Source organism: Lycorma delicatula, chromosome 10 (genome assembly GCF_047948215.1).
Source record: "Lycorma delicatula isolate Av1 chromosome 10, ASM4794821v1, whole genome shotgun sequence".
In the NCBI taxonomy this organism is placed as follows: domain Eukaryota; kingdom Metazoa; phylum Arthropoda; class Insecta; order Hemiptera; family Fulgoridae; genus Lycorma; species Lycorma delicatula.
The window spans coordinates 112,438,545-112,451,024 of NC_134464.1; the positions used below are offsets into that span (position 1 = coordinate 112,438,545).

Consider the following 12,480-nt stretch of genomic DNA (forward strand, 5'->3'; position numbering starts at 1 on the left):
TGACAATAGAAACTAACCTTTTCATAATTACAGCTTAATTTCATAATCTGTCTGCATCAATTAATTATTTAATTTTTATCTTTGTTTTTATTACATTTTTACATTTTAATTTTGATTTCGTTAATTTTAATTAAATGATCTTTGAAATTTTAAACAATTGTTTATATTTTTATATTTCATGTTTTTATCTCTTGTTGGGATAATTTTTTTTAAATTTTAATTTAAATAAAAGGTTTTAAATTTTGTATAGTTTAAAGTATGATAAGTTAAATTTAATTAGTTTAAAAATATTTTTAACATAAAATTATAAGTGAATTGGTAGTATATTATCATGGATTGCAAGTTTTTGATGGTTTTGGATCTTACACCACTAAAAAAACAGTGTTAATTTTTTCTTCAACGCTATTCACTTCAATTTAAACTGTCACAAGATACAATGCAATAATGTTAATTATAAAAACAATATATATCTACGTACAATGCAGCAAAATAATGCAATCTATCGTAAAATATAAAATTATTAAAAAAATACACACGTAACTATCAAAAGGAGTCATTGTAGGAGATATGCATATTATGGAAGTTGGTTCAAGGATAAAAGAATCAAGGAATAAAATTTCTTCATCCTGAAAAATAAATAAATACACTAACATAAAAAAAAATTATTTGTAAAGTGTAATTTTATATTACATATTATTTACTTATAAACTATAAAAGTATTAAACTAATAAATTACTCTATAAATTTTATATGATTTTATCACAATAAAAACAAAATTAAAAAAACTCAGCAACCTCCTAAAAAATTGATGACATCTACAATAACTAAGTTAAACTAACTTAACTAAAATAAATTGTCAACAGATTATATAGGTAAAGATATATATATATATATATATATATATATATATATATATATCACCACCTATTCACTTTTCATGTTTTTCAATACTTTATTTATTAAACTTTATTATTTTTATCACCTTCCTGACCCAAACCTGGTGGAATGTTTTGCAATCAAACCAAACTGATGGAACGAAGGAATCCACCAGTTCTTGCATTAATTGCTGTAATTATCTCACTTTCTGTATACTTTACATCCCAAAAATTTTTTTTTTTTTGTTAACAATGCAGCAAGATATTTTTAATTTTGAATCATCAATATTGTTTAAAACTTTATTGTTGCAGTGTAATGATCTACAGCCTGATTATACCAATATCCTAAAGCAATTTCACATTAAAATTCAACAAAATTAATAAGTAAACAAGGAAAATATAGGTTACTTTTTTTAAAAAAAATAATACATATTCTTTCACTTTAAAGAACCACAGCTTACACTCAGTAACAGTCTGTTAATGTTTGTTATCGATAAACTTTTGTTATTTCTATCAAGATGCAGATTTCTTACCTTTGTTTCTTTCAAAAGTTTTTTTTCTATGGGCAATTTTTTAAATATACCTCTCTATCTATATTGTATATAAAAATAAAGAAATTTAAAGAATATAAGTACTATTTTTTTATTTTCATTATTTTTACTTTTAGGTTATTTTCATTAAAAGCTATTATTAGATCTGTCACAAATAACTAATTATTTATTTCTCTTATATTCGTCATTTACTATAAATAATTCAACAGTTCCTTAATTGAACCTTGAAAACCACTGATTCTCAAACTTTTCGCCCACCACCCACATTGAGAATCAAAAATTTTCTAGCAACTCCAAAATTTTTAAACTTACCATCTGTTAAAAACTAATAATTGCGATTGCTGTTTTTAAGATGCGCTCTTAAAACCAGCAATTGCAGTTATTATTTTTAAACATGGCATACCCTATTTCTGAGTTGTAACTTACATTTTAAATGAGAGCAATTAAAACACATATTTAATCATGTTTGGAAATATTTTTATTAAAATTGCTTTCTCTTTAAAATGGAATATTTCAGTTCAGAAAAATCGTGTAGAAATACAAAAGTAGAAATTAAGTCTTAAGTCTTTTTAACAATTTTAATGCAGTTTATTGAAAAAATTTAGTTTCCCCATGCGCTCAATCAAATATGAAAAAATACTTTCAAATTTTTACAACTTTTCTTCTCAATGATTATTTTTTAATTTGATGATCTTTTAAATCTGAATTATACTGTAATTATTCAAGCTTCAATTTTTTTCTTCTTCATCTCTCTAAGCCTCTTGGTTTCACAGTTAAAGTAGTTTGAATACAATCATTTTTTATCATAAAATACAGGTTCCCTTTAATTTTTTGTACTAATGTAGTAGGTAGTTAATTTTAGTTTGAAATATCAGTAAAACATAATTTTTGCCTTTTTTTAATCAGCCATCACCTTCTTAGACCGCCTAAACGCCCCCAATTTTCTGTGGCCGTCCTACTTCCCCCCTGAAGCGGCCTCCATCACCCACAAGGGGGCGTTATTGCCCACTTTGAGAAAGAGTGTTGTAAACTGATGTTCTATTCATAACAGACTAGTCCAGGCAGTATCTGCTTTGGGTTGGACTTTTTTTGTACAATTTCTAATTTTTGCTTTAATGCCTTCAGAATATTATAAGAAATGATTATTTCATTTTGCCAGTTGAAAACAGTGTGCTTAAATTTTTATTAAAAAAAAAATCGCAGACAAAAGATCATGAGAAAAAAGTTTTTACTAGATTTTATACACAATATCATCGGTTGCAAGTCGAAAAATACATTATTATTGATACAAAAATTGCAATAAATGTCAAAAAAATAAAGAAAAAAAAGATTTTTGGGGAATTGTTTTGAGTACTTATATTATACACAGAACCTTCAGATTTTGGCTCAAAGAACTTTTTGATATGATAAAGCAATATGGCAAATTTCAACAAAATTGGTGAAAGTTTTTGCACAATAATTTTGCAATCCCGATTTTTAAAGAAATTCAATTTTTACAATTATGTAGAGCCTGGCATAAAATCTCTAGATACTTAAAAATTTAATCACATATAAAAGGGCACTCAAACTTTCAAATGCATTTTGAAAAGCTTAAATCAGTTAAAATCAGACCAAAAGGAACTTTTCAAACATACTTGCAATTTTTTTGCTTTTAAACCAATTGAATATCTTAACAAATTTTTATCTAAATTCATTTTAAAAAGCACAGCTTAAAAGTACTCAGAAAGATGCCTCTTTAAAAAAAAGTTTCAATTCGTTAATTATCTCCCAAGATTAACTGACCAAAATTGACCGCCATTGAGCAACTTTTAGAATAAATTATTCAATAAATTAATAGACCGACCACTTAGCAATAATTCACATTTGCCAGTATATTTGAACTTTTTGGCTTGCAAGACATTGATTTTAAAAAATCCAATAATTTTGTTTGTTAAAATCGCAAGTATGTTTGAAAAATTCCCTAGGCTCTTCTAATTAACCAATTAAAACGTTTAGTATTTATTTAGCATACTATTATTAATTAGTATTTATTTATTTATAATTTTTTAGCCAAATAATTTGGGTAATACAAATAATTATCGGGTTCAAAAAACGTCACATCTGGCTTTTGTTTTTTTAGTAAAAATGTTATTAATTTTTTTTTTTATTGACATTTTGTATTGCCTAATAAATTAATAAACATTCACATGAAAAAATATTGGCCCAGTTCAGTAGACATTCTTTCAGAATAATGCTTTATTCTGCTGAACATTTGATGGCAGTTGTAATGTAAAATGATTACTAATCTAGCCTAACTGACAAATTTAGAATTAGTTTTCCTTTAACTTCCTAGAAGAAACTTTTGAACAATTAGTTTTATAGTATTAACTTAGAGCTCCTGATTTTTGGGAATGAAAAAAATACTATTTATTCTTTTTATGGAACCAATATAATTTTTTCTAATTAGAGTCAACCCATTATATTTAATTTCAATCATAATTCTTGTCTTTTAATAAATTCTTAGATTTGCTCATTTATTTTCTTCTAATTCAGACAATAATTTAACTTCCCATTAAGCACAACATACAATAATATTAAGCATCACAGGTAATAATAGTTTTAAACTACTCTTAACAGTTAAATGATCCTTAAAACATAGAATAATGCAATTTTTAGAATTAACTTGGATCACAACTTAGAGAAGGTAACAATAAAATGTACATTATGCATCACTAAATCAACTGCAACAATTGTACAATAAAATTTATAAATTTATAACAATAAACAATAAAATTTATATATATATGCTGTTTATCCCTCCCCTTCACCATTAATACATTCAAACATCTGCAGATATTTATTACATATAATACAAAATCAGTGATCACCTGATTATGCAGTGAAATCAATATGAAATCATTCAGATTAAGTTTCAGTAATACCGTACTTTCTTCTCAATGCCTAAAAACTTTTCACACGTTATCAAGTTTTTCCAAAATTTATGCAGGATGATTAATCAATATGTAGTGAAAGTAAAACAATTACTTCTAAATACATATTATTTACATAAAAATTATAATGAAATTAACCTGGTAAGACTTTAATTACAGTATAAAAAATCAACTTCAAAAGAACTTGTCTAAAACTATCTATTGTTTTTATAAACAGTTGTATGTTTAAATGTGCTTTTAAAAAAATAAATTATATTTAAAATGTAATAATAATAATAATAATAATAATAATAATAATAATACATATATTAAAATATATATATAATTATGACAAAATAACAAGTATGATATTCACTAACATTAAAATCAGTTTTTACATAAATCCTAATTTGCGTTACATCTAGCCTACTGCATATAAAGCCTATCATGTTGTATTAAGTCAAGTTTTGGAGATGCAACTTGTCAAAGTTCAGAAACATAAATACACAGATGCACAGAAATTCCTGTAATTTTACATATATATGTATATGTGTATATATAGCTACGCTATGATAGTACAGAGGATGGGATAATGTACCACAACAGGATATTGTAGGCTGCAAGAAGCTAGACACTGCCAGCAATCCATCCCCACTGTGTAGTTATAAAAACTATTTTATATTTTATATTTATAATCAATCGCTTCCTTGATAAATCAAATATCCTTATTTGTTATTTATTCCTTATTTTCTTAGAGTTTACTCAATTATCTACTGGGCAATTAAAGTCACTGAGATGTATATTGTTATATAACTCTAGTTCAAATAAAGTAATACATAAAGTTACTTTAGACCACATTTAAATTCTAAATTGAAGTTCAATTAATGGCTAAGTAATGATTTATCATATGAACATCAACTACAATGCGCTAGAAATCAATTCTCAAGGAATGTAATGTTGTGACATAATTAAGGGCAGCAATATTGTTCCTTAAAATGGTAGTTTTTAACACATAGTAGGAGAACTAAAAATTAAAATTGCAATAATTCAATGAAAGCACTCGCACAACTTGTTCTTTTTGTATACTTTAACAAAATATGATTATGTCTAATAATTAATTATATCTTTTATGCTTATTATTATTAATATACACAACCAAGGATTAAAAAAAAAAAATCACAAAATGTAGATAAATAATAAATACCTTTTTATCATCATCTTTTCTATCAAACGCACATTTCTGTTTGCATTGCTCACATGTAACTGGTGGACCGTACTTCTTTTCAGAATTAGTACATCGCTGACATTTGTTGCCAATAAATGCAGCAATAATATTACAATATTCACATGCAGATGGTTTACCGTACAGTTTGACATTATGCTCACATTTATTACATATTGTACTCGTACTAACTTTGCTGAAACAAAAAATAAAATCAAATGGTTTATTATTTATAAAAATTATAAAATGGATCCTGAACGAAGTAAAATTAAAAAAATTATCACAAATAAAGGAATATTCCTTGATTTGTGATAATTTTACACAAAATTTAATGTTGTGTAAAATTACATTTAGTGTAATTAAATGTAGTGTAATTAAAACCTCGCATCATCAGTTGCTTTATAATTTAAAAATTAAAAATAAAATTAATAAATAAAATAAAATACACATTAATAAATATAATATTATTATATTAATAAATATAATACACATTAATAAAAATAAACTAGATATCCATGTAGACTAGCTAGCCAAAGTTATGTGACTATTATTAATTTTGATTTTCAATTTAATTTTTATTATTGACTTCATATTTTGTATATATGCATTTTTAATTTTAATTTAAAATTTTTAATATTAAAAAAAAATTTGGGTTTATTTCTGTTTTGATTTAATTGAAAAAGGATCTTTTAACAATTTTAAATCTCAATTTTAATGTGTAATTTGCAACAAAAGATTTGAAAAATCATAGAGCAACTGATTATGCGAGTACTCGCGAAAGCGCTCTTGCTTGGATTATGGAATAAGGTAGGTGTCATCCTATTTTATTTTATTAATTCTGAACTTGGGTTGATCGGATTAATATAATTTGAATAGTGCAGAGGAAAATGATTCCCGAAAGTATCGGTTTTAGAAAAAGGAGTATATGTATATATATATATATATATATATATATATATATATATATATATACACGAGGGTAAGTCAATTATTATCCGCAATTTAGTTATATTTTTGTTTATGTTGGTAGTACTGTCGTGTAGCGTAGACGACGCATGCATGGTTTAATTGTTATGCCTGTGCAGGTTTGATGCTGCTAAGTTAGTTCCAGTGTCGCTGCCCTGTCGTTAACCATGGCTGCTCCGCTTTCTGTTTGCACCAAAGAAGAGCGACGTTCAGTGATCCGTTTTTTGTGGTCGGAAGGTGTATCAGGGGCCGAAATTCATCGAAGACGTTCGGTACAGTACGGGAACAGTGTGTTGCCGCAACCAAGTGTCTACGAATGGATTTAAAAATTCAAAAAACGGTCGCACAAGTGTTACGCACGACGGAGATGGACGACCGTTTACCGCCACAAATGAGGAAAACAATGAGCGTGCACGTGACATGATTTTCTTAGACAGACAAGTAACTATCGATGAAGTGGCACATCGTATGCAAATTAGTCACGGTTCTGCCTACGTAATTGTCCACAACAGACTTGGGTTTCATAAAGTCTGTGCAAGATGGGTCCCAAAACAACTCACACAGCTGCATAAACAAACGCGCTTGGACATCTGCCAAAAATATTTGGATCGCTATGGTAACGAACAGGACATCTTAGACACAATAATCACTGGTGACGAAACATGGATCCATCATTACGAGCCGGAGAGTAAACGGCAGAGTATAAAATTGAAACGTTCAAATTCGCCCTGCAAAAAAAATTCACGACCCAACCGTCCGCAGGAAAACTGATGCTTACGGGTTTTTGGGACTCACAAGTCCCAGTAACATTATGAGGAAAAGGGGCACGACAATAAACTGCGCGCATTACAGTAAGATGCTTATTGCCAAACTGAAGCCTGCAATTCGAAGCAAACGCCGAGGACTGCTGTCGAAAGGTGTTGTGTTGTTGCACGACAATGCCTGTCCACAAACTGCTGCCCACACAACTGAAACGCTCCAGAAACCCATCTTTGAAGTACTGGCTCATCCGTATAGGACTATACGGAGGAGTAGCCAGTAAGGTATGACTACCACTTGTTTAGTCCACTCAAAGAGGCATTAAGGGGCCGTCGATTTACCTCGGAGAAACGGTGAAAGAAGCGATACATTCCTGGTCGCAGCTCAACCGAAAACCTTCTTTTATGAGCGCATCACGAAGCTTGTGCAACGATGGACCAAGTACGTTGAAATGCAAAGGAACTATGTTGAAAAACGATGTAACAATGTACATGTAAGTTTCCTATTTGTATTGCAGTAAAATTTATAACTACATTGCGGATAATAATTGACTTACCCTCATGTATATATATATATTTATATATTGAATACACAAGATACATTCAACAAAACCAAAGCAATTTCCTGAGCTTCAAATTCTGATGTATATTTTTCTTTCAAACGCCCAAAATAAATAAAAATCACACAAAACCTTTTTTAACAGAAGAGAGAAGGAGCTTTCACATGAAAGTTTGCAAAAAAAAATCAAACATTCACTAAAAATCTTTTGCAGGACATATTTATCCAGCAAAAATGATAACAAATTTTTACATTTTTTTTTCCTAAATTCCAATCTGGACAAGAGTCACAAGAAATAAACTCTGTTCAGCCTAGAAGAATCCCAGATAAGCAATATACAGACTCAACTGAATAACTTCTCTAATGGCAGGGTGTTTTAAAATTATAAGAGTAATCAATCAGTATAAAACATTCTATAAAACCATCCTATAACTTCTTACAGAAATAAAAATGTTTACAGATTTGGGCTCCTTAAGTTTTATAACTTATTTTGGGCTACTTAAATGTTTATGAGTAAATATTAAAGTAACATTTTATTAATTTTTTTTGTGTAGATTAAAAAATAATCTATAAAAAATCAAGGGAAAATTAAATGCTGTACAGTTTAAAATTATGTTGTAATCCACTGTTACACACTAAAGTTTAATCATGCATTATAATCAACACAGTATATCAGATTATTTTATCTGCATCATTATTATTTAACCAATGAATTATTTTAATACATATTTATTTTAATAAGACTGTTTTCAACAATAACATGCACGCAATCCATATATATTACAAACTGTTGAACATACATAAAGTGATTGTGTAATGTTTTTTGGTATGTAGATACTTATTCTATTTTTTAGAAACAATAAATCAGTAATAGTTTACTTATTAAAGACAAACTACTATAATCAAATATGTTGACAATAAATAATTGTAAAAAAGCATAAAAACAAATAATTAACAAAACAAATATTTTCCTACAACTCAAAGATGAGTTTATACTGTTTGGATAAAAATTATATTCATTTGTAAAATGTTTTTAATAAAAAATAATATTTATTTAGGGAAGAGATAAATATATGTATGTATTTTTAAATCACTATCTGCAAAATAAACTTTTTATATAAACATAAAAAACACTTTTTTCTATTAATGATGCTATATTGAAATGTTACATTTATACTGTAAAAATTAATCATTTTTTCAAACTATCATCCGATATACACGGGTGAGGTCAGATGATAAAAAATGATATCTTGAATTACATAACTGTTTGCAGATTTTGAAATCAAAAAATAAAATTTCTTTCTATTTAGTATCACCATGGCAGGTAACTTTTTATCAGTTTCAGCAGGTACACTTTAAAGTGTATCCAAAAACATATGCAATGCTAATCATAACCAGCAATTTTTTTTTTGTGACAGAAATTCAGTTTTAGAAGCTACTGGAAGAATAACAAAGATGGTATCACTGCCATGGAAATCAACTGTAATGAAAATCAGAAGTTAAAAAATAGATTTAAAAAAAAATTAAGTTAATAAAAGTAACATTAAAGAATGGTAAATTAAAACCTAAGTCAGGGGAATATAATACAACAAATGCCTAAGAATTTTGTAACTTAGGCTGTAAAATTACAAAGGAATGTATTATGTAAACTATTTAAAGCAGATTATGATATGGAAGAATAGACTTTACACAAGAAATAATTTTGCTAATATCAAATCACAGATTTAGGGGGGAAAATTAATATTTGTGTAAGTATACAACTTCATAGCATAAAATGATAATAACCTCAGGAAAGTAAAATAAAGGTATTCCAAATGTAATCTAACAGAAGAATGTTGAAAATTAGGTGGTCAATGTAATTATAAAATGGTTTTAAGATGAATTTTTTAGTACAACTATTAAATAATGCATTTTTAAACCGATTACCTTACACTAATTTAAAACAAAAATTATTAAAATTCTACCGGGTGAATAATTCCCTCTTCAGATACAAAGATCTGAAGATAAATAATACATAGTATAGAAGCTAGCTTAGATCCTGATAAAGTTTGTGTATAATTTTTAGTGAATTTTTTATGTACTGAAGTCAATTTAGCAACCTTTTAAAATTTTTTAATTGATAACAACTATATACCTCATCTTTTAATCAATAAACAGTCAACTCCCGATTATCCAAGATAATAACCGGGAAGAGGAGCGTGGATATTTCAAAATTGCGGTTGATCAGAAATAATATTTGTTGAAATGACTGCATTTCACTATTTCATAACCGGTAAAAGTTTATTCAAAATACCTATATACATAAACAAATTTCACCATCACTAATAATGTACGTAAATATATTTAACATAACAGTAGTGTATGTACTACGTAATTCATTAACAAACACTTATTAAAACTACAGCAGCTAAAGAGAAAAAATACATAGACATGTATTTTTACAAAAAATAAAATAATAAATTGTGAATTTTACTCTTTTAGATACTTTTTTTAAATAAGATGCAACCGATTGTTATTTTAATGACTGAAAACACCTTCTTTTAATTGAACTTCATAGTTTGCATAGCATAATAATATCGCGCAATGAACTATCGTCCTAAAACAGGACATACAATTTATTAAAATAATAACACTATGCGTATACCCTCCTTATTAAATAAATAAATCATGTTAGCTAAAATTTTAATTTAAAATAATTTGTTTAACGGCATAACATAATATGTAGAAGAAAAATCTTATTTTGAGGTAATGGATATATAGAATAAGGAATTAAGTAGTTATTAATGCAATGTGAAGTAGTTAAATGTAGCTTCTGCATTAACACCATCCTAAGTTTATTATCAAGCCGTCATCATAAAATTGCAATGTTTTCTTACTAAATCATTATATCATTTAAAAAAAATAAAAAAAGTTTTAACAACACTGTAATGAGTAGGCAGGATTGCATAAGGACTAAATTAATTTATCAGTTCAAACAGTATATAATTTAGTTACTATGGTACATATAGGACTATTTCCTCACTTTCACCCCTGACAGCTAATACTTGCCAATACCTCAAACAATATCATCTATCATGAGAATTTTGCCAAATAAACCAGTAGTAGTTCACTGAAAACATTTTCACAATAAATCAGATGCGGCAGCAAAACAAAAACATTATAAACTACATTAAATAAATATATTACGAACAAGACAGAAAATATAAAACCACTTACTTCATTTGTTGAAATTCTGATCTGCAGTATGTGCATTTTACAACAGGATAAGTACCTCGACATTCCTATACAGTAACAATAAACAATGTAAGATTTCAATCAGTCATTTCCAATAAACAACAACAGATATTTGCTTTTACTTTTTAAATATATTTTTTTTATTTGCCTTATTTCAACTGCCAGATCATTTTAATAATCAAAACAAATTTCAGCAGCACGCTAAGAAAAAACACTACAATGTTTAACTTGTACCATCTAGTAGTATCTATATGAACCGGTCTGTAAAATGTGGCTAAGCTATTGGCATTTCAACGTTAAATTACAACCTTCAATTATCAGTTTGTTAGTCTTCAGACATTTCAGATGTAGGAAAAATTACTTATAGTATTTGTAACTATTTGTTCTACTTCTTTTTTTTCTGAGTGCACAATGAAGTATCGTCATCAGCACCTGGACACTATATTTATATAGTATATAAATAAATATTAAATTAAAAAACTAAAACACAGCAAATGAAGTATGCTAAAAGCAAAATAAAACTAAAATCCAACATTACATTAAGAATCTAAATTAAAACAATAAAATTACCACCTGCCATACGCAAAATGGCATGAATAGCTGAAACATACATAATAAAAACATACAAGTAACACAGTAAAAATCAAATATTTGAATATAAAAGGATGGCCCTAAGAAATTTTAAAACATTCAAAAACATAGTCTCATTGACTCTAAGATATTTCAGAAGTTAGCTCCTAGTTTAAACTTCTGACAAAATGGCACAATCCACAAGGATGTGGTGTATAGTTAATTGGCACTCGCAGCAAACACAAACACAAATTGTGCATCAGTCAAGAGTCATGAGATATCCATGAGTAAGCAAGCCTACTGTGCCCTATTTGCAAATGGCAAATAATAACCTCCTCCTAATGGTTATTTCTGTATGAGGAGCTTCATGGCGATATTGTACTTAAAAGGTCAAAGTTAAATAGACGGTAGCATTAAATTTACTTTGCCACTCATCATGGATCAACCCTTCAGAAAGATCATCAGAAACAACACAATTTGTGAAAGGAAGCTGGAAACAAGACTCTTTTGCTTAACTATCACCACGCTCATTGCCTAGGGAAGCTAACAGTTGTGTTGCATTGTCATTTGAAAAATAACACTGAATCTCATGGACAACAACAGGATGTATGGAATACATGTCACTAAATCCACCAGACTGGTCTAGAGATGAACTTGTCATCGCAAATCAGCTGATTTTGAAGTCGAGAGTTCTAATGTTCAAATCCTAGTAATGGAAGATACTTTTACACAATTTGAATACTATATTACGGGTATCTGTGTTCTTTGGTGGTTGGGTTTCAATTAACGACACATTTCAATAATGGTCGACCTGAGACTGTACAAGACTACACTTC

General features: G+C 27.9%; 1 protein-coding gene across 2 annotated transcripts in view; it reads right to left on the reverse strand.

Moving 5' to 3' along the window:
* The window catches only part of LOC142331276 (protein FAM76A-like), a 45,541-nt gene that overhangs the window by 14,916 nt on the left and 18,145 nt on the right, over positions 1-12,480 (reverse strand). For both annotated transcript variants that reach the window (XM_075377056.1, XM_075377057.1), the window contains 2 exons: positions 11,057-11,121; positions 5,540-5,753 (listed from right to left, as the gene is read on the reverse strand). In XM_075377056.1, coding sequence (XP_075233171.1) covers positions 5,540-5,753; positions 11,057-11,121 — 279 coding nt within the window. The remainder of the gene's footprint in view (positions 1-5,539; positions 5,754-11,056; positions 11,122-12,480) is intronic.